Source organism: Haematobia irritans, chromosome 2 (assembly GCF_050003625.1).
Source record: "Haematobia irritans isolate KBUSLIRL chromosome 2, ASM5000362v1, whole genome shotgun sequence".
NCBI classification, from domain to species: Eukaryota; Metazoa; Arthropoda; class Insecta; order Diptera; family Muscidae; genus Haematobia; species Haematobia irritans.
In genome coordinates, this window is record NC_134398.1 from 228,777,338 (window position 1) to 228,802,357 (window position 25,020).

Sequence of the window (25,020 nt, forward strand, 5' to 3'; positions counted from 1 at the left end):
ACGTTTTACTTTTTCAATTTCATTAATTCATTAATTTTCAAAAAAAAAAAAGAAACTGCGTGGCAACCCTGCGATCACACTTGCTTGAATTCCAAGCCTGTTTGTCAAACACACAAGATCAACTGCCAAAGACCCCGGTGAGCTTTCTTTCAAACTCTTCACAAGCCATGCTTTTTTCGAACATGTTGTAGCAGCATATACAGCAAGCCAGATTCCCATCACCAACATCGGCTTGTTTTTACGAGCAATCACGACAAGTACCCACCATTGAAGAAGCATGTTTGCAACTATATAACTAAAACGATCAGTGATTACGAGCGTATCAGTGTGATTTCAAAAAGGCCCATGAGTGGTTCGCAACAAGGTTGCCGCGATTTTTCGTTGGTGTTTCTTTTGTAAAACAAACTGTAATCGGGGAAGTGATTAACAAAAGTGCAAGATAAGAAAATATTTGAATACAGCTATTAAAAAAAAGGCAAAAACTAAATTCTACAATCATTTATTAATAATATTCTGATAACACTAAAGGTGCCCCATGCATTGTTTTTGAAACGAGTGATAATAACAGCTTATTTTTAAATGAAACTATAATCGAAACATATTTCATAAGTATTTGAATCTTTTGTCGAAAATTGAAGGCTGATTGAATAAATATTGCTTAGTGACCATTAAACCATCAATATGTTCGGTCTAATTGAATTAATATCCATTGTGATATATTTGGCGGGAATTGTGTCTCTTGCTTTATTCATTTACGACAATTTCATATCCGTGGTGTCCATACTTAAGGCGGTGTTGCAACCATATTTCCAACCTCAACTGCCGCATACTTTAGTGGATAAATATGGAAAATGGGCAGGTATGTGAGATAAGTGAAATATTAAAAAATTAAAACCTGTATGAGACATGACTATTTTCAGAAATTTAAAATTTATTATATGCATTTGATTGATCGAGGTATTTAAAGTTAACAAAAAAATACATTTTTTAATTTAAAGCCTTCTTTTTGTCGTCTTCAATTTTATTAGTAATTGACTTCGTGAGAAATGAAAAGAAAATGCGACACATTAGTATTAAAAAGAATTCTAAATTTAACAAAAATGTTTTTTTTTTTTTTTTTTTTTGTCGAAAAGGGAAAAATAAAATATAAAACAAATAATAATTCCACACAGAAAAAGTGTAGTGTTTTATGGGAAGAATGAACTACCTCGAGTGTAAATTTAAGTGAATTGTATTACTTTTTTTTTAGATTATCATAGAATTTTGGAGATATACTTGAAATAAAATAAAAAAAATCATTGGCCTGAAAAAAATTAATTTTAAAAATAAACTGAAATAAAATATTTTTGTTGCAATAAACGTCAGTTTATAACTCAAATTAAATGGATATATATCATATAAATTATATCATATACTTTTAAGTAACAAATGTTTTCTTAATTAAAAAAACTTTAAACTAAATATTTAAAATTCTCAAAACTCTTAGCCCAAAATGAGTCTCAAACCTTTTTCCTGGAATACATTCTGCCTTACTTCAGACAGCACACCATTCTAACGGATAGACGCAAAGATTTGTATTGTAATAAAACTTTTAAGGCAAAGTTCATAATATTTCTTTTAATTAAAAGAATTTTTTTTATTATTGTATAACTTAAATTAAATTAGGAAAAAATTTCTTTATAATAAAGAAATTTTAAGAAAAGTACATAATCTTTGCTTTAAAAATATTTTTCTTTACATTTAGGACACGCTCTAGTACTTTTTTTCTTAATAAATTTAATACTTTACCTTTATACTGTTAATTATTTTATTTTTGTTTGACATAAAAGAAATAAACAGATGCTGTTGCTTGTTGTGAGTTGTAATTTATTCAAGTTTTATCCATTATTTTGATATACATATCTCCAATGTTCGTCCACAGGGAAATTAATTAACTGGAATGCAATAAAACTCTCGACCTTTCTAAAAATATATATTTGAGAGACGTGCATAAATAGATGATATTACCTATATAGTGTCAATTAAAAAATTGAAATAAGTTAAAAAGATAATCAATAAAAAATTAAGTGCTACAATTTTATTTTTTATCTTTTTAATCAAATTGAAGTTGATGTTAGTTAAGAAATTAATACGTTTAAGAATTATACGTTTTTAATTAAAATATCAATAATCCCAATCCCCAGTTTAGTTAAATAAAAATATACTTATAATTTAATAAAAAATAAATATTATTTTAAAATAATATGCATAAATCCTTTAAAACTATTAAATATGTATATACATATATGTATAAACCGGCTGACGTAGCCGTATATCTTTGTATCAATTGCTACACGCAAAGAAAAAACACTTGGAAAACGTGTACCGGAAACGTATTTCTTTTGTTAGAGTTTTTTGAATTGCTTCGAAAATTTTAAACTTTTATCGCCAAAAAAATTCGTGTGTTACAAAATTGTTATTTTTTCAATAAAAAAAAATATTTTTGAACAAACAACACAGTCCATTTCGTTTATAGCAAGCACTGTTCTTTTTTGACTTTAAGTCTTTAATAAGACACATTTTACAGTTCATAGTAAAAATTTCATATAGTAATATGTAATGTTGATTTTTTTTGGAAATCTTCCGAACATATCTGGAATATATGTAAAAACAAAACTATTTGGTGTTCGGTCGAAGCAGGGATCGAACCCACGACCCTTGGCATGCAAGGCGGACGTAGCTACCACTGCTCCACGGTGCCCACTAAATGTATGTTTCTGTTAAATAAAGTTCATCACGGTAACTTCCGAACGAAACAAGCTATCGACTTGAAGCTTGGCACAAGTAGTTGTTATTGATGTAGGTCGGATGGTGTTGCAAATGGGCCATATCTTTTGTTAGAGTTTTTTGAATTGCTTCGAAAATTTTAAACTTTTATCACCAAAAAAATTCGTGTGTTACAAAATTGTTATTTTTTCAATAAAAAAATATTTTTGAACCAACAACACAGTCCATTTCGTTTATAGCAAGCACTGTTCTTTTTTGACTTTAAGTCTTTAATAAGACACATTTTACAGTTCATAGTAAAAATTTCATATAGTAATATGTAATGTTGATTTTTTTTGGAAATCTTCCGAACATATCTGGAATATATGTAAAAACAAAACTTTTTGGTGTTCGGTCGAAGCAGGGATCGAACCCACGACCCTTGGCATGCAAGGCGGACGTAGCTACCACTGCTCCACGGTGCCCACTAAATGTATGTTTCTGTTAAATAAAGTTTGTTTAATCGGCTCGTGGGCGCCGCATGCTATGCTATATAAATATAACTTATATGGATTATTGTCTATTGATGACAATAACAGCAACATAGCTCAGTGGACAGTGTGTTGGCTTACAAATTGCATGGTCCACGGTTCGATTCTCCATCCAGGCGAAAAGTAAAATTTTAAAAAATTATCAAATAATTTCTCCTACATTGTTTGTATTACGGAAAAAGTTGCTAAGAACTAGAAAACCTCGTGGAAGTGAAAAAGATGCGAGGGAAAAGCAATTAGCCAGAAAACATTGTTTTTATACCCACTACCATAGGATGGGAGTATATTAACTTTGTCATTCCGTTTGTAACACATCGAAATATTGCTCTAAGACCCCATAAAGTATATATATTCTGGGTCGTGGTGAAATTCTGAGTCGATCTGAGTATGTCCAACCGTCCGTCTGTTGAAATCACGGTAACTTCCGAACGAAACAAGCTATCGACTTGAAGCTTGGCACAAGTAGTTGTTATTGATGTAGGTCGGATGGTGTTGCAAATGGGCCATATCGGTCCACTTTTACGTATAACCCCCATATAAACGGACCCCCAAATTTGGCTTGGGGAACCTCTAACAGAAGCAAATTTCATCCGATCCGGCTGAAATTTGGTACATGGTGTTAGTATATGGTCTCTAACAACCATGCAAAAATTGGTCCACATCGGTCCATAATTATATATAGCCCCCATATAAACCGATCCCCAGATTTTGGCTTGCGGAGCCTCTAAGAGAGGCAAATTTCATCCGATCCGGCTGAAATTTGGTACATGGTGTTAGTATATAGTCTCTAACAACCATGCAAAAATTGGTCGACATCGGTCCATAATTATATATAGCCCCTATATAAACCGCAACCTCTTGGAAGACCAAAATTCATCTGATTCAGTTGATATTTGGTACGTGGTGTTAATATATGGCCTCAAACACCCATTCAAAAATTGGTCTAAATCGGTCAATAATTATATATAGGCCCCATATAAACCGATCCCCAAATTTCACCTCCGGAGCCCCTTGGAAGCACAAAATTCATCCTATACGGTTGAAACTTGGTACGTGATGTTGTATATGGTATCCACCAACCATGCAGGAATTGGTTCATATCAGTCCATAATTATATATAGCCCCATATAAACCGATCCCCAGATTTGATCTCCTGTGCCTTTTGGAGAAGCAAAATTCATCCGATCTGGTTGAATTTCCGTACGTGGTGGTAGTATATGATATTTAGCAACCATGCCAAAAGTGGTCCATATCAGTCCATAAGCATATATAGCCCCCATATAAACCGATCCCTAGATTTGGTTTTGGAGCATCTTGGAGGAGCAAATTTCATCAGAGTTGAAATTTATAAATAAATGGATTATAATACAACAAATAATTGATGGTCTCAAAAAAATATACTAAATTGAGTGTTGCGACCCAATTGAATATTTAATTGAACAAAAAAATAATAGAAAGATCCAATTTAATCAACAAATTAAATTTTAAATCAGTTATAATTTTTATTTGTAATTAATTCTGTGATTGATATTATATATTGCACCATCTCTAGATCCCAAAAAGAACATTTTCTTTAATTGTTTGTCTTTAGTCTTTAATAAAACATGAAAAGAATGCTAATAAAGCAAATTAATTTATTTACTACTTAAAAAAACTACATTACTGGTTTTAGGCCCTTGTGTAGAGGGTATATTTAAGTTAAATTTCTCAACTGATATGTGCATAAATAAACATGGTTTTATCCACGCACACGATTTAGAATAAATTTTTAAACTGTATATACTTGTTAGACAACTTCTTCACTCTATTTTTCATTCAAAATATATTTGCTTTCTTTTCAATCTCTTGCGTGGGGCTATGTTGATAAAATTTAATATTATTTTGTTAAATTTATGACATATGTTTCTTTAACGAATAATGATAATTTCTTATTAGAAGATAGTCAAAAATATGGCATTTGCATGGAAATAAAATATTCCTAATTTAAATATGCACATATTCATTAGTGGAAAGAAACAGAATAGTTTGCAAAATAAATAAGGGGAAGAATAAAAGTGAACAGCATCGAAATAATCTTTGATTTCGCTACGCAATTCTTTCCAAAAACGAGAATTGGATTGGATTTTCTGAAATTCTCTGAAAAATATATTACCTTGAGCACCAAGATTTCTTGTCCTTAAAATACGAATTCGAGTTTTTTTTTTCACATTATACAAGGAATTTTTCCTTTACTAAAACTGATGATAATTTGTCCTAATAATGGGATAGGTCTTTGGAAATTTTATTTTAAGGAAAATTCTTAATTGAAACATATCATATTAGGTTAGGTTAGATGGCAGCCCGATGTATCAGGCTCACTTAGACTATTCAGTCCATTGTGATACCACATTGGTGAACTTCTCTCTTATCACTGAGTGCTGCCCGATTCCATGTTAAGCTCAATGACAAGGGACCTCCTTTTTATAGCCGAGTCCGAACGGCGTTCCACATTGCAGTGAAACCACTTAGAGAAGCTTTGAAACCCTCGGAAATGTCACCAGCATTACTGAGGTGGGATAATCCACCGCTGAAAAACTTTTTGGTGTTCGGTCGAAGTGGGAATCAAACCCACGATCTTGTGTATGCAAGGCGGGCATGCTAACCATTGCATCACGGTGGCTCCCAACATATCATAATATGTACTTGAAATCGAGTCTGTGTTCTGAAAATTAAATTATGGTTAACACATATTGAAAAGACTTTAATACCACATGCACTGAAAAAACAGTGAACCCACGAGGAAGAAAAATGTTGGTTAATTTAGAAAATTTAGATTATTTTTAGAAAATTTCAACTAACGGCCATTTTCATGTATAAAGTAAATTGCAAATATCTTCTCTCCAGTTAACTTTAACTGAAAATTTTTCGTCAGTTAAGTTCCTAACTAGCATATGGAATATATATGCAAGATGACAGCTTCGTTCATAATATGGTTTAAAAGTTGGTTAGTTAACGGAACACTAACGGAGCTTTATGAAAATGGGGGTAAATAGTATTACAAACCCTGACATCACGCCAATATCACAAAAATCAACAAATATTTTCAAGAAAATTTATTTGACATTATTAATTTTGTTTCACTTGTTAAAGAAAATTTTGTAATTTGAAGGAAAACTTGGAGTTCAAAATTGCAAAAATGTGTTTAGTGCCATACGAAGTTCAAGATGGGCGTATTTGTAGTAAAATTTATAAATTTAAAGAAATAATGAACTATTTTGGGAGAAGTATGAATTTAGTAAATCTGTATGTCTTATTTGTGTATAATTTTTTCACGTTTTTTAATTACCCTGCAAAAAAATTTGGAAGTTCTTCCAAAGGAACAACTTTAAAAACACTTCCAGAAGATGCACTCCCAAGATGTTCTTTATTTTAACTACCCATGAAGTTCTTTTAATTCAATTTTTTATAACTTGGGTTTTTATACTTTTAATGGGTAATTTTAACTTTTTTTGTTTCAAATATGTTAAAAATAGAGTAAGAATTCATAAAATGATACAAATCATTTAAATTTTGTCGAAAAAAATGCTAAATCCAATCTTAAAAAATTGTGAATTTTTGAAAATATTTGAGGTCAAACGTTTCCGACAAGCGTTAGAATCCATTAAAAATTATAAAAATTATTTATTTGACAAAATATCACAGAATTTTTTAATTTACATCCAAAACATTGAATTCGGATCACACCAAAAGAAGTGATGCAAATTCAGTGCAACGGCTGTTGAAATGGAGGACTTTCGTCCTATGACAAGCCCATGTTAAATTCATCGCTTCTGCGTCAATTTTGCACCACTTCCGGATCCAAAAAGAACATTTTCATTACTTTTTTGGCGACACTTTTTTTGCTGGGTAATTTAACTAACGTACGCAAAAAATTATTAGAGTAAAGGAAATTTTCTACACCCTCAAAAAAAAACATTTCATGATTGGTCCCAACAAAATATTGTTTGTATTTTTCAAACATATTATGTTTCACCTTAGGGCACACAGTACACAGTGGTCACAGTGCTATATGGAGTTAGTGGCCAAAAAAACCTCCAGTATAGGTATCATCGTGAAACTTCGGTCACGGCTTTATAATTATGTCAGGACTATTTAATGATAAAATGGGATTGATTGATGACGGTTTGGTATAGCCCCTCATATAGACCCATATCCCGATTTTACTTCTTGGGCTTCTAGAAACTGCATTTTCTATCCGATTTGGCTGAATATTGAAATCTAAAGGTATTTTAGGACCAAAAGTAGGTGTGCTGAAAATGGTGTGTAGCGGTCCGTGTTTTGGTATAGCCCCCATATAGACCGATCTTCCAAATTTACTTCTTGGGCTTCTAGGAACCATAGTTTATATCCAATTTTCCTGAATATGTAAATCTAGAGGTATTTTAGGAGTGTCTATCGTTCCATGTATTTATATAGCCCCCATATAGAACCGATATCCCGATTTTATTTCTTGGGCTTCTAGAAACTGTATTTTCTATCCGATTTGCCTTAAACTTCAAATACAGAGGTATTTTAGGACCACAAATAGGTGTGAAGAAAATTATGGTTATAGATTCATGTGTTAGTATAGCCCCCATATATACCGATCTTCCGATTTTATTTTTTGGGCTTCTAGAAAACGTACTTTCTATCCGATTTGCCTAAAATATAAAATCTAGAATTATTTTAAGATCACAAATAGATGTCACGGAAATTAGGTGAATCAGCCCATGTTTTGGTATAGCCCATGTATAGACCGATCTCCCGATTTTACTCCAAGCGCAGTAGTTTTTATCCGATTTTAATGAAATTGTAAAACAAGATTGTTTTGAATATTCGTCTTATTTTCATCGATATATTTTGAACCAATTAACTTATCACAGATCCAATTATACACGTTTGTTCGTCATATCAATAACTTGCATTCAAGTACAAACAACGATATAATCGGACATATCTAACTCGAGGTATAATTTGTTTAGTGGAAAAAGTCAGAAAAACTAAAAATAACGGAATATCTCAAAAACGGTCTCATAAAAAATTTTCCAATTCAGCAGATCAAAATACATAAGAAAAGTCATCAAATGTAAATTTTCAGTGTAAACTAGTGTTAACAAACACCACACAAAAATTCATATTTGGATATAAAAAACAAGACCACTTCGGTATTAGGGAGATAACACAAAGGGGGGCAAAAGAAAGCTGCTGATTTTCATCAATTTAGAATCTTGAAATATTAACTAATAAACCACAAAAAATCCCATTGGAGACTTCAGGGGGAACACAACTAAAACTCTACATAAAATTAACATAAAAGAACGAACGAACACGAAACAATGAGACTGAGAAAAATTTATTTTATAAGAAATTTAAAACAATTTTTACACACTTTTTTTATTTTAAAATATAGTTAAATATTTTAAAATAATTCATTTAATTCATTTCAATTTATTTCGATATAATTGTTTTTCCTTTGTTTTATTTCATTTATTTAAAAGTGCACTTAATTTTATACACCCTCACAAAAAATCGCTTCTGTAACATATACTCCCAAACATATTTTGCTTCCAGCATATACATTTTTGGGTATTGCCCAAACATTTATATGTTTGATCTCTTCCAATATATAATATGTTTGCATTATGCATATTGGTCTAAACAATATATGTTTGGGTAGTCTAAGTTCCAAACATTTTGTATTTTTGCATCCAAATTCAATAATGTTGTCTTCCAAAAAACAATATGTTATTATGTGAACATATAATATGTTTGGAAGCATTTTGCACCCAAAAATATTATATGCTTAAAAAATTCTCCCAAACAATATTGTGCTCAAAATTTTATTTATTTATTTATATATTTACAATCATAATGAATTATGAAAATAAACAGGTAATATAGGTGCTAACAACAAAGGTTTTCGACCTGAATGCTCAAAATTTTGTTTCTGCCCAATTGTATATTCCCCCACATCTTTCTCACTTCCACGAGATTTTTTAGTTCTTAGCACCTTTTTCTGTAATACAAACATTGTAGAAGAAATTATTCAATTTTATTATTTTTATTTTATTTTAATTTTACCTTTTGCCGGGGATTCGAACAGCGGACCACACAGTTTGTAAGGATCAAAGAAGTAGCTGATCAATTGCCCAAGGAAAAATAAAATGTTAATTTTGTAATAACAAGCAACAACCACCAACTTAATTCAATATCGCTCCCTATTAAATAGCGTTCCAAGCTACTAAACACATATATGTTTATAGGCTATTTCTAAATTAATATATGTTTGCATCCAAGCATATTATATTTACAAACATTTTATGTCCCAAACATAATATGTTCTAACATATTAACATATATGTCCCAAACATGTTATGCTAGTTTATGAACATTATATGCTTGCACTCAAAAATATTGTGTTTAAAAATTTGTGTTCCAAACCTATAATGTTTATAGCCAAACATATGAAAAACAGTCTTTTTCATCCGTGTACTTTTTCACACTTCAAAAACCAACTGCTTACTTGCTCTCTTTTTGAAGCCGTTCTTAAAGAGTACAGATGGAATAAAACAAAAACAAATACACATTGTAAAACCTTGTTTGCTAAAGAAACAGTGATGTTACACTTTTTGACAAATTTCTAACTTTGATTTTTTATTTTTAGCCAAAGGGATCGACCACTGTGCAGTGGTAGAAAAAAAAATTTAATGAAACTTTCTTTGTGTGGATATATTTTTAAGGCGCCAATTGGTTACTTCCATTATTTTACTTGCAGCATACTCTCTAGGTCTCTCTTTCTAAACACATATATGTTTATAGGCTATTTCTAAATTAATATATGTTTGCATCTAAGCATATTATATTTACAAACATTTTATATCCCAAACATAATATGTTCTAACATATTAATATAAATGTCCCAAACATATGAAAACCAGTCTTTTTCGTCCGTGTACAAACAAAATAATTCCAAGAACTAAAATAAAGTCCATTCGCAATAAGACCATAATGGAAGAAATTCCGATTTAAATAAACATACATGGATGGGACGATAAATATTTTACCTTAAGAAAAAATCTTGTGGCGTTTTTTACAAATTGAAATAGTTTTGCTCATGACCACCAATGTAGAAATCAAAATAAAAATATGTATGAAAATAAATCTATGACTACTGGATTACTTAAAACAAAAATTTAAAGTAGGATTTGGAATAGTGTCGCCACACTCTCATCATACCACAATAATACCGCCCGTATTAAGACGTTTCGCTTTACTTTATATGTTCACCTATTTCAGTGATTTCAAAACTAAATGCTTAGAGAAAAATGCTCAACACCTATGAAGCATGTTTCGATATTTCAAATGGACTTTAGCAACATTTATTTTGGTGATATTTCATGACACGAAATGAACGAAAAAGAAAGAAATATTAGCATATAAAATCAATTCGAATCCCATTCAAAATATTATCAAATTCACAATGGGCTAAAATTGTCCACATTTTTGCCAAAATCGAAAAATATTTTTATGGGTCGTAAGATTAGTAGAATTTTTAAAATATTGATGGATTATTCTATACACTCAAAAAAAGTGAACCCACCATAAAAGAAAATGTAGGTTTATTTTGGAAAATTGAAGTCAAAAAATGTTCTCGAATAGCAACATGTTACATGTTAAGTTAATACTTTTTGTCACATTGAAGAAAATTTATTTAAAATAATAAATTTTTTTGTTGTTCAAAAAAATTGTGTTTAAAAATTGGTAAAATGTTTTTAGCGCTATACGAAGTTCAAGACAAGTACAATTCTAGTAACATTTACTCATTTGAGAGACTTATGAACACAATTTAAGCAAACTTCTCTCATTTTAGAAAAATATCAACTATTTAATTTTTTAGTAAAATTGTATACTATATTTGTAGACAACTTTTTTTCTGTTTCACATGATTAAAATAAGGAAATATTATTGAAATAAGAAACATTTGCTCACATTGGACAAAATCAACTAATTTTCATGAACTAAAATAAAGATAAGTTGGTATTAGCGCCTCATTTTTTGAGTGTATGCTCCACTATCGATTACAAGTGATGCTTTTACAAATTACCCACTCGTAACCATGTAATTTTCATCATAATCTTCGTTATATATCTGTTTTCGACAACCATTTTATGTTTGGCAAGAAAACAATATTTTCGCGGCAAAAAGTATTCCATGTTTCCTTCTATGCGCGTGGATGAGTTGCACATTTTTCTGTGTATCCTGGATTTGTGGCTATAGTTGGGTGCGATGTTTGGGTTTTTCGCCAAAACACTAAAGGGGGAATTACATACCATCCGGTCATACGTTATATGCTATGGTCACACTGGGCAAATATTTTACAGAAATCGAAAAAGAATCCGTCGCCACAGCGAAACCAGCTAATATTTTGAGCTCATATTGGATATATAACATCATGGTAGGGTTATTTCCCGAAAACCATATTCAGATATTTGCAAAATGGTTCTGGAAAAATGTTAGACACTCATTTTGGTCAAATATTTACCTAGTGTGACCATAGCCATACGCTATTATCAAAAAAGTTCAAATGGGGGAATACTATTGTTTGAGTTACATGGATGCAAATGATACATGAAGTTGACGAACTTTTAACTTTTCAATATTTCGGAGTGCATTGACAACACATGAGATGTCGCTAGCCGTCGCGTATTTTGCGTTTTCCATAAAAAAATCGTGTCGATAAAACAGCTGACGCATGTAATGCGCCGTCCAGAAGTTTATCCGGATGACAGTGTTCGTGTCACAAATACCCTAAATATTTGGCTACACTATAAGTTATGCTCGAAGACATAATCGATATTGCTGCTTGTTTATGGAATCGATAACACATTTTTCGATTATTTAGTCATCGCCGACAATTCGTATCTATTGGCCACACTGTAAGATTTTTTTACAAACACAGACATTCCGTCCGGAATAACTTATATTCTGGACGGAGCATAGCCTCCTTGTTAACCCTTAAATACGCCCTGTATCTTTTAAGATACAACCAGAAAAAAATTCGTATGTCTTGAAATTTTGACCGAATTCTATGAAATCAAGCTTGTTGTATTTAACCATAGGATAGACTACTTGGTCTGGCCAGACCAAATTTGACTTTGAGCGTTTAGTGATCGAAAGCTTATCGCCTATCCTAGGGTTAATACATTATATAAAAATATGTTTTTCTATAGATGAAAGGAATGTTGGTAAAAAAGATGTGTAGTGTAAACATAACTCTATTCTGTAGTAAAATCAAATTATTTATTTGTTAATAAAGACATAGTTTAATTGGCACCCTGTTTTTTTAAGATAAAGCCACTATTTCTTAAAAAAAAACACACATTTTCTTTTTTTGAAAAAAATGTGGTATGTACACACAAAAAAAAATTCTGATTCAATCACGAAATTAATTGATCCAATTAATTTTTAATTGAAATGTCTTCAATCACAGAAATGGTAGTATCAATTAAAAAAATTAATTGAAGGTCAATTAAAAAGTTAATTGATCCAATTAAAAAATTAATTGATACTATTATTTTTGTGATTGATTTTTGTTTCAATTAAAAAATTTGTTGAATCGATTACATTTTTAATTGAATATTTTTTAAAACTCAATTAAAATTTTAATTGGAAAAATGTTCATGAAATTTTTTTGTGTGTAGATATTATTTATTTACCATTTTGCATATTATATATTTTTTTCGTAGGAATCGGTGACCTTGTGCATTAAAGGGTTAAGCAGTGTAATCGGAGGATGAGAAACTGACCGCACTGAAAAAAATATTGTCGTGAGGTCAATGATTTCATGTCTTTAAAATACGAATGCAAATTTTGCTTAGCATAGAAGACGCATTTCTCTAATATAAAGCTTTTTTCCTTGTCCAAAAGTCGATAAACTTTTCAATGAAGTCGTATTGTTCTTATAATTATGTTAAGTGATTTGACTTTAAAATGGGTATCGTAACATGAAAGAAAAAAATTTTGTGCTAAGGTCAACTTGACTTTAATAATTCAGAAAAATTCTTTAAAATTAATGAAATTGTCTTTAAATTTGTTGTCTTTTTGCATCTTAACTACTAAGCAAAAAATCGTTCAAATATAGGAATCTTTTTCAACACTTTATTTTACGGACGTTGTTTACTTGAAACATAGCAAAAATTCTACTGGAAGTAGAGTCTGAATTTGTAAACTAAAGTTGTCGTTAACTCGTTTTTAAGGGACATTGAAGGCTTATGAAGAAAGAAAGCTGAAAAAACGAAAAATTAAAATTTGCTTCCTAGAAGCAAGTACACAAAACCCAAATTTAAAAGAGAATTGTTTCTTAAAAGTATCCTTACTTGTATTCTCCGCTTCTTTGGCTCAGAATCAATAGCAAAATTGTTAAAGCAAAGACAAAATCTTTGGAACCGGGCATGCTTTTTTTCAGTGCATAAAAAGGATATCCTCATCTACTTGAGGGTATATCGATGTTTAAATGACTATTCATTTTGTCTGTCATTAGACCAAAATTCACAAATGCCTTTCCAATAGTCTATGATATTTCTTCCAGTCGAATAGAGCAGTTCACATTGTAGTAGAGATAGTTTTGATTCATAAAGAAACTACGCATATATATTTTTTTTTTGGAAATTAATACACCTCATATGGAATGATGAATAAATTAATTGCTTGGCAATTAAATTAATAAATATTTTCCAAAATTTCTAGTTTCATTAATCAAAAGAGGATTTACATGAGACATAAAATGAAATTTTGGTCACACTTATGCAAAACTACATAAGAATATCAAATTGAACGCATATAAATGGAAACAGCGTGGGAGTTTTTCATGGGGTTCATTGTCCACTATGAAGCGTAATAAATTTTGTTATGAATTCATTCGAATGCACATATAAGTGTATCTTTCGATCTGATGAAATATCCAATAAATAATTAAGAAACTGGTATCAATATGTGATTAGAAAATACATATAAATATATACAAATTATAAAAAAAGATTGTTTTTTTTATAATTTGTTTCTTTTTCAATCTCTTTGTTAATGATTTGATTTCAGCTTTAAAAAGAGTTTGTTAACTTTTATTCAAAAAAATCTTGTATCAGAGAAATGCGTCTTCTATGCTTTCCAAAAAAAATCTTTTTTTTTATAATTTGTTTCTTTTTCAATCTCTTTGTTAATGATTTGATTTCAGCTTAAAAAAGGAGTTTGTTAACTTTTATTCAAAAAAATCTTGTATCGGAGAAATGCGTCTTCTATGCTTTCCAAAACGTCATTCTTATTTTAAGGGCATGAAATCTTGGTGCTTGAGACAATATTTTTTTCAGAGCAGATATAAACTAACCAAACCAGATTTTCCCTAGAATCGACCCAGTCCCCCAAGCAATGTGCATCGACCCAATGATAAATACATCCATCCATATAAACATTTGTACATATTATTCCAGTTGTACTTGATGAAACTATGCATTGACACCGGGTGTCATCATGGTGCAAATGATCTTGAACTTGACTTTTCCACTTCAGATGGCATGAAAATTTGTTTATTTATTTATTTTTTTTTTTTTTTTTAATATCCACACTCGAAACATTAACTCTTAGAATAAAACAATTACACGCACTTTAAGTAGACGAAACACTAAAGAAGTAACGTCGAACAAATACTTTGTGCCACAGAGAATAATGACATTTGAAGTAAAAAAGGTAGTTGGAAAAAAGAATAAAACAATGCAAGGTCGTTTGAGAGCTTCAGCGTGACAAAGCATAAACGACATACTTGCCATAAAGCACGGTTACTAAGTCATTGTAACCATCATAAAAATTATTATAAATTAAATACAAAAAATAGCAACAGAAATAAAATGAAAATTATAAATCAAAAAAGCAACGAAATGATAATGAAGAAAATAAAAAGTAAAGAGTAACGATGGTAAAACGCACAATTTACATCGCAAAATTCAATGGACGGCTACCATTAATCGAAGCGTAAAAAGCCGGTTAGTGGTTTGTTGTTGATCATGCAAGACCATTTATTAATGTTTTTTTTTTAGTCTTTGTCCAACATATGAATCCAAAACAAATGCATACTCATATATCCCATACGATTTTGTTTGTATCCATGCTCCATCAAATGTTTGTTGAAATACTGGAAACTTACTCAGCATTTTCATAACGGTTGATTGAATTTTTTCAATAGGTCTGGTTTTAAGCACAATTTAGTATTTAAATTTTTTTTTTATTCAAAATTTTGATTTATTACATATGATTGGTGCAATAAGCCTCAAGTTTATCAATATTTGTTTCATCTTTGGGAAATTATTACATTTTTGCATATATTTCGGTAGGAATTTTAATATGTTAAAACATACATATAACAGGTTGGCTGATAAGTCCCCGGTTTAACAAAGAAAAACACATTTTTTTTGTCAAAATTCGTTTTTATTATTCAACATAGTTCCCTTCAAGAGCGATACAACGATTATAACGACCTTCCAATTTTTTGATACCATTTTGGTAGTACTCCTTCGGTTTTGCCTCAAAATAGACGTCTGTTTCGGCGATCACCTCTTCATTGCAGCCAAATTTTTTCCCTGCGAGCATCCTTTCGAGGTCTGAGAACAAAAAAAGTCGCTGGGGCCAGATCTGGAGAATACGGTGGGTGGGGGAGCAATTCGAAGCCCAATTCATGAATTTTTGCCATCGTTCTCAATGATTTGTGGCACGGTGCGTTGTCTTGGTGGAACAACACTTTTTTCTTCTTCATATGGGGCCGTTTTGCCGCGATTTCGACCTTCAAACGCTCCAATAATGCCATATAATAGTCACTGTTGATGGGTTTTCCCTTCTCAAGATAATCGATAAAAATTATTCCATGTGCATCCCAAAAATAGAGGCCATTACTTTGTCAGCGGACTTTTGAGTCTTTCCAAGCTTCGGAGACGGTTCAACGGTTGCTGTCCACTCAGCCGACTGTCGATTGGACTCAGGAGTGTAGTGATGGAGCCATGTTTCATCCATTGTCACATATCGACGGAAAAACTCGGATGTATTACGAGTTAAATGCTGCAAACACCGCTCACAATCATCAACACGTTGTTGTTTTTGGTCAAATGTGAGCTCGCACGGCATCCATTTTGCACAGAGCTTCCGCATATCCAAATATTGATGAATGATATGACCAACACGTTCCTTTGATATCTTTAAAGCCTCTTCTACCTCGATCAACTTCAGTTTACGGTCATTCAAAATCATTTTGTGGATTTTTTTTATGTTTTCGTCGGTAACCACCTCTTTCGGGCGTCCACTGGGTTCACCGTCCTCCGTGCTCATTTCACTACGCTTGAATTTTGCATACCAATCAATTATTGTTGATTTCCCTGGGGCAGAGTCCGGAAACTCATTGTCAAGTCAAGTTTTTGTTTCCACCGTATTTTTCCCCTTCAGAAAACAGTATTTTATCAAAACACGAAATTTCTTTTTTTCCATTTTTTTCACAATAACAAAAGTTGCTTCACAAAAGACGCTCTATCTCACAAACTAATTGACTTATAGACGTCAAATTTTAATATGCATTTAATACTAGCGACGCCTTCTATGTGTCAGACCGGGGACTTATCAGCCAACCTGTTATAAGTTCAATATGAACTAAAGCAAATGAAAATTTTCGCACGATTCCCAAAAATAGTAAGAATGAACTACTGTATGGTTAGAATGGTAATGATTTGGCGCCAATAATATTCTTCTTAACTTTTAGTTAATATTTTCTTCTATTAGAGGGTGCAATTTCGTGAACTGTAGTTCAAAAGTAGAACGAGGCATTAAATTTTCCTGGTTTTAACAACGCTTTGGGGAAATATCAAAATGTGTAGCAAAATTTAGTTCAATTTTCGTACGAGTTAGTTTTTTCTTCCTATAAAACAGTTTACTTTTTTTTTGGTGTAGTTTGTAGTACTAGAAACATGTTTCTTCGATCACCTCGAAATTCCGTGGAATTGCGTTTAAATGGTTCTGAAACGGTGGTACTCTTACGCAAGTTATCCAAAAAGAGCAAACGTTTTTTACATCCACATATATTATATTTATGTACATTATGGAATGGAAACTCTATTATAAATATGTACATTATATATTAGAGCTTCCATTTTTTTCACAATTTGATTCAAACATATTGGCCCATGTCTTGTCGATGTGTAAAATCACCTCATTATTTCATTGGCTTCTGAAATATTTTTTCTAAATGTCATTTACCCCATTATCAAGCAAAACTTTTGATAGAGGAATACAAGAAGACAATATTGCGCCACCCTTACCTTCAACATAAACAAAAAAAACATCGACACAATCGAAATAATGCGAATGTTAAGTATGTTGCAGTTGGCTAATTAACATTTAAGTGTTAATTACTTCATTCCATTTCGCTTTGGATATTACTCGCTACGGTTAGGCTATTTAATGTTAACGATTATTGCGGGCATACAATCAAATGTGATTTTTGTAACCAAATCTGTTTTTTTCCTTGGCTTCTTTATAATCTTTTGGCTTTTGTTTGTGTTTTGTTTTTCATTACAGTTATTACGGGAGCTACTGATGGCATTGGCAAGGAATATTCCAAAGAGTTGGCAAAACAAGGTCTTAATGTAGTGCTCATCTCACGTACCAAAGAAAAATTAGTACAAGTTTGTAATGAAATTGGTAAGTTCCTAACCAGCATAGGAAATAATGATTATGTTAATGAAAATAGTCGGCTTGTTTCCTATTAGTACTCATTTATTCAGAATATATACAAAACTCCTCATCACTGGCATCAGCTGTTGAGCTGCAATGGCAGATAATAAATGAAACTCTAAGTTTTTAATGTTTAATTTGTTCAAATACACACACAATTTTTTTTTCTGATTCAATTTACGAAACTAATTGAACCAATTAATATTTTCATTGAAATGTCTTCAATTAGGAAAATTATAGTGTCAATCACATTTTAATTGGGCATAAAAAATATTTGATTAAAAAGCTAATTGATTTGAAAATTTCAATTAATTTTTTAATTGAATCAATTAAAAATTTAATTGATGTTAATTGAAAAACACAATTCACTCTTTTCAGTTACTTCACACAAAAATTAATTAAAATTGAGCCAACGAAAATTTTTCATTGATATAACGAAACATTTTAATTAATACAATGAAAATATTCGTTAATAGTACGAAATGTTACGTTGATTAAGAAAAAAAACGTCATAATAACGAAAAATTTCGTTATATTAACGAATTTGTTTCATTGGCTCACTTTTAATGACACATTTCGTTAATATAACGAAACTTTTTCTATTTGTGTTTCTTATCTGTCTTTGTATTTTTAGTTTGATTAAAAAATTGATTGCTTGAAATAAATTTTTATTTAAAAATTAAAAAAAAACCATCACTTTTTTAACTGACTTAGAGTTTGATTAAAAAGTTAATTGTATCAATTCATTTTTTAATTAAAAATTTCCAATCATTGTCTTAATTAACTAATAAAACTAAAAAATAATATGATTGCACTTAAAAACAAGTATAAACGGCCGTAAGTTCGGCCAGGCCGAATCTTATGTATCCTCCACCATGGATTGACTAGAAACTTCTACGAAAGACCGTCATCCACAATCGAATTAATTGGGTTGTGGAATTTTAAAACTTCTTAACATCGTTTTCTAAATTGTTAGTTAGTCCATACGTGGTATATATTAGACAGAAAAGGTATGTATAGGTAAGTCTACAAATAATTACGAATCGATATGGACTTTTGCACGGTACGTAGAGAGCCAGAATTGAAATATGGGGGTGGCTTATATGTGGGCTATATACAATTATGAACTTGATATAGACCAATTTTTGTGTGATTGGGGATCTATTTATCTGCACCGAAAGAAAAAGCGTTCGTCACATTGACGATTGAGTTTCATCAATGCGTTTTCGTCTATGCGATGAAAAGTTTCGTCCATGGGAGTATTTCGGTAGTCCACGTGACGAAATCAATCATCAAAGTCAATTTTTGTTCTTTTCATAGTTCGTCACATTGATGATCTAGTTTCGTCTATGAGACGAAATTATTTTCTTCCCGATTCAGCGAAAGTTAACCAAAATTAACATTTGATTTAAATTAATTTCATTTATATGAAGTCCCAATATATGAATTACACATATTAATAGAAGTTGGACAAAAGTTTTAAGTGTTTTATTTTCATGATGTATCAAGGATGCTGGTTTTCGTCAATGCGATGAAAGAATCTTCAAATTGATGAAACACGCTTTTCTCTGAAATGTGTATCAAAAAATCTCAATGCTAACTAAAACATAAAACGATATACGGTGTATATAGTATATAGATGTTTGTAATTTACATTTTTCCATTAGTACTAAAGTGAAACAACTAAAAGTCGAATCAATAGTCAATGTGACGAAACAGTGTTCAATGTGATGATAAAATTCATACGTTCTGTAGATGTGTGTTTATTTCTCTACCTAAAAAAACACACAACCAAATGCGCTTACTACGTTTTGTTTTTAAAATAACTGTACACAGCTTTTATTAATGAGAGCTAAGTTATTTTTGTTGGGTATTTCATGCTCTCTCCACATTTAACTTAACTCAAACGAGTATTTGAGCAAACATTTGTTCACATGTTTGTTTTTAAATTGTCTTCCAAGACATATGGGAACAATAAAAGTCGTAAAATTGACGAAAATAGTAATCAAATAGACGAAAAGTTTCATCTACTCCGTTGACATGTATTCAAATACTAATGCAATAACAATCCATACGTAGTGTGTGGTAGAAATATTGTTTTTTTTTTCTGTGCGGTAAGAACATTTCAAATGGTTCCTCTCAGTTGTTGAGTTTAGTCCAAAGTGTAAAGGTGGTCGCGCGTGCCGAAAATAAAGGGCTAATGCTTAAAGATGTGAAAGTGAAAAGAAAAACAAAAATGTGAGTAAAAATAAAAAAAGTGTTATATATGGAAAAAAAATTTAACCAAAATGACGATTTTATTTATTTTTTGGTCAATTTATGTTTTTTAACATTTATATGTTTATGGAAGTATTTCTAAATTTACAGATAAATGCTGCAACATTTTTCGTTCTGTGAAAACCGAATACGGATAAAGAAATTAAAGAATAAAGATGAATTGGATGAGCAAACAATTCAAAACAAAAGGAACAGTTGGGCACAAAAAGGGTGAGTTAAATTTTGTTCTAAAAAGATCGAATATATTTTACAATAATTTAAAATTTCAATTTTTAAATTCTTCTTTATAATTTTTTTACTCCACAGGATGAACCCATAAAACTTTTCATCCTTGGTGATCTAAACACTAATTAAGGTAACAGAATGTTTGTGTGTCTAGATGGTCAATTTATCAAAATCAACAGCTTTGGTAGATGTGTATGGACAATTTTGTATACGTTTTTACTTCGTTAGTTGTACATATTTCAAATAAATAAAATTTAAATTTAATTAAGATAAAAAAAACAATATGGTTCTTTATTAAAAGTGTAGTAGAAAATATTTCTAATAATCAATTTATCAATTTGATGTTTACATCGTATTGATGAATAGATTACATTAAATTGATGAATCTATTACATCATATTGATGAATGGTTTACGTCAAATTTAGGGAAAGAGTTCATTGCTATGACGATGGCGTTTGTAGCGATGACGAACGAGAATCGTACTTTTGAAGAATTGCATCATCGCATGGATGAAAGAGAATAATCGCAGATACGAAAAATATCATCACATAGATGAAATACATTCATCATCTGGACGTAACATAGTTGTATATGGGATGTAAATAAGTTCATCACAGGGATGAATTCAATTCATCGCTATGACGAAAAAATCGTCAATGGGATGAAATGTTACGTTAGCTCATTTTTGACGAAAAATTCGTCACCGTGATGTAAAGATTCATCCTCATGACGTACTTTTTCCTTTCAGTGTGAGGGCTATATATAACTATAGACCGATATGGACCTAGTTAGGCATGGTTGTTAACGGCCATATACTAACACAATGTACCAACTTTCAACTGACTCGGATGAAATTTGCTCCTCCAAGTGGCTCCAAAACCAAATCTCGGGATCGGTTTATATGGGGGCTATATATGATTATGGACTGATATGGACCACTTTTGGCATGGTTGTTAAATATCATGTACTAAATTCACGTACCAAATTTCAACCGAATCAGATGAATTTTGCTCTTCCACGAGGCTCCGGAGGTCAAATCTGGGGATCGGATTATATGGGGGCTATATATAATAAGGACCGATATGGACCAATTTTTGCATGGTTGTTAGAGACCATATACCAACACCATGTACCAAATTTCAGCCGGATCGGATGAAATTTGCTTCTCTTAGAGGCACCGCAAGCCAAATATGGGGATCGGTTTATATGGGGACTATATATAATTATGGACCGATGTGGACCAATTTTTGCATGGTTGTTAGAGACCATATACCAACACCATGTACCAAATTTCAGCCGGAACGGATGAAATTTGTTTCTCTTAGAGGCTCCGAAAGCCAAATCGGGGGATCGGTTTATATGGGGGCTATATATAATTACGGACCGATGTGGACCAATTTTTGCATGGTTATTAGAGACCATATACGAACACCATGTATCAAATTTGCTTCTCTTACAGGGTCTGCAAGCCAAATTTTGGGGGTATGTTTATATGGGGGCTATACGTAAATGTCGACCGATATGGCCCATTTGCAATACCATCCGACCTACATCAATAACTACTACTTGTGCCAAGTTTCAAGTCGATAGCTTGTTTCGTTCGAAAGTTAGAGTGATTTCAACAGACGGACGGACATGCTCAGATCGACTCAGAATTTCACCACGACCCAGAATATATATACTTTATGGGGTCTTAGAGCAATATTTCGATGTGTTACAAACGGAAGGACAAAGTTAATATACCCCCCATCCTATGGTGTAGGGTATAACAATGTGCTAAAAATGTGAGTTGCAAACATATAATTTTTATACCGAAACATATGAGCAGTTTGAGAGACATTTTGTTTGCGACATAACAAACTGGCTCTCAAACTATGATTCAGAATTAAAGTCTAAATATGGATATTCTTTCTACGCTAAAAAAATGTTGTGTTAAACTTGTATCTCAAGTTTAGCCGCTAAAATCGTAATTTTTTCAAGATTACTTTTCTTTATTAATTCATTCTAAGGAATACAAACTTTGTGAACATTTGTTTTGGGCTATTTCCCATCAAGTTATAATAAAATTTGCAACAAATATGTTTAATATTATGCCTTTTTTACTGATTTAGTTTTCACTTTAGCGGCTAAACTCGAACTTAATACTCACCTTTAATTTAAAAAAAAAATCCAATTAAAAAAATTAATTTAATTAAAGCTAAAAATACATAAATAATTGATTGAACTAATTTTTAATAAAAATCAATGGCTAAAATTAATTGCAAAAATTAATATTTTAATTGGATCAATTAATATTTTGATTGAAGTTGATGATTGTAATTGAAGGAATTTCAATTTAAACATTAATTGGATCAATCGTGATTGAATACAAAATATTTTTTCGTTTTTGCGTTTGAGAAAAAAACTTCCTTTAATTAATATAAAATATAAATAAATTTTACTAAAGCCGAATATCTTTGATATTAGGCAATTAATCAATAGAGAATCAATAGAGAAATACCCATGATTTAGATCCATTAGGCTTTAACAGTTAGATAACAGAGAGTAAGAGTCGGTATGGATTTCTTTGAAAGGCAATATAGATATATAAGCCTGTTCCTCTAAACTGATGAATATGTTTTTTAATAAACCAAACTTGCTGCGCTTTTAATCTACGCTTCTATTTTTATTACAGAAACCGAATTCAAAGTTAAAACCAAATGGATTGCTGCAGATTTCTCCAAAGGCAAAGAAATCTATGGACACATTGAAAATGAATTGTCAGGAATACCAGTTGGAATATTGGGTAAGAATGCAACGCCTTAACTGAATATTCGATCTGATTACATCCTCTCCATAGTTAATAATGTGGGTAAAATGTATGATTATCCTGACTCTGTGGAAAATGTACCCCAGGATGTTCTATGGGATATCATCAATATAAATACTGGAGCAATCACCATGATGTCCCACATGCTCATACCGCAAATGAAGAAACAAGGCAAAGGCATTATTGTTAACATTTCATCAGGAAGTGAGTTGCAAGCAACACCCTATATGGCTGTCTATAGTGCCAGTAAGCGTTTTGCTCGCACCTTTAGTTTGGCCATACAACGAGAACTGGCCGAACATAATGTGGAAGTGCAGTGTGTAACGCCTTTATTTGTGGTAACCAAAATGAATCAGTATTCCGATACAGTAATGAGGGGCAGTCTTATGGTGCCATCGGTACAAGCCTACACACGCTCAAGTGTGTTTACGTTGGGCAAAAGCAGTGAGACAACAGGTTACTGGTCCCATGGGCTTCAGGTAAACAAACAAAGTCAAAACCACCTATAATACAAAAATTTATAAAATTACTGTATAATTGATAATGTCTCTCTCCCCTTCCACCTCTCTTTCCTTACCTTTAGTACTTCTTAATGAAATTATCACCCGAAAGACTGAGAACTCGCATTGCCCTTCGAATGGGCAAAAAGATGCGTCAAGAGTACTTGCAAAGTCAAGGAAAATCCAAAGCCATGTAATTACCTTTTGGGCAAAAAACAACCAAGATTCTCTGTGAGATTGTTACAAGTATTGTAATTAGTTGTAAGTTACTACATTTAAGTATTGTAGCTATTTTAGTTGTAGATATTTTAGAAATATATAAGTGTCTAGTCTATTTTTGTTGTGTTCGAAGAAGACCTGTATATTAATGTTAAAATTAAATAAAATTGTTAAAGTTTGAAAAAAATTTACTGATATTTCAAGTTACCCAACTATAACGCACATTAATTCTTTACAATTAAATTCTGTAAATTATATACTCAGCCAAAAAAAAAGAACCTTGGTAATGTTGATGGAATAGTACCGATACGAAGAACGTGTATATACACAGGGTAGGGGGAATATTCTGTGATATCGTTGGCATAACTATTGCATACTTTTTTTTTCGCAGCCCACCAGCATCATTTATGAACGGTGGCAAATTAGTGTACGTGGTTTAGTGGGAGGAGGGGGGTTACTACCCCATAGTCAAATATAATGTTTAAATGAGCCAAAAGTTGTTGAACTGCCTTTAAGGAGTTTTTTATTGATTCCGGTGAGGTACTCGTATACAGAAAAAATATCACCAAAATATTTACAATTATTAAGTTGATTGAAGTTGAAAAATTTTAAATTAATACACTTTTGAATCAAAATAAAAACATTAAGATAATTATGGTAATGATTGAAAATTATTTTTTTTTTAATTAATTGATATAATTAACTTTTTAATCAAACTCGGAAGACGAATTCAGGTTAAAAAAAGTGATGGACATTTTTTAATTTTTAATTAAAAATTTATTTCCAACAATTAATTGTTAATCAAACCAAAAACACTAAGTCAATTCAAAAAGTAATTGAAAATAGTTACCCTTTTTTATTAAAAAATTAATTGAGTTTTGAATGAATCAATTAAAGAGTTAATTGAAATTTGCT

At 31.2% G+C, this 25,020-nt stretch overlaps 1 protein-coding gene and 1 long non-coding RNA gene across 2 annotated transcripts; both read left to right on the top strand.

The window, feature by feature from the left end:
- The first annotated feature begins 321 nt into the window (after positions 1 to 321).
- LOC142227272 (inactive hydroxysteroid dehydrogenase-like protein 1) lies at positions 322 to 24,292 on the top strand. The gene is made up of 5 exons (XM_075297712.1): positions 322 to 859; positions 17,919 to 18,041; positions 23,252 to 23,362; positions 23,417 to 23,865; positions 23,970 to 24,292. The coding sequence occupies exons 1-5, from the start codon at positions 682 to 684 to the stop codon at positions 24,081 to 24,083; spliced, it is 975 nt and encodes a 324-aa protein (XP_075153827.1). The 5' UTR covers positions 322 to 681; the 3' UTR covers positions 24,084 to 24,292.
- LOC142225359 (uncharacterized) lies at positions 20,225 to 20,904 on the top strand. Its single transcript, XR_012719237.1, has 3 exons — positions 20,225 to 20,312; positions 20,442 to 20,561; positions 20,658 to 20,904. It is a non-coding gene; the product is annotated as an uncharacterized LOC142225359 (long non-coding RNA).
- Positions 24,293 to 25,020: the final 728 nt, after the last annotated feature.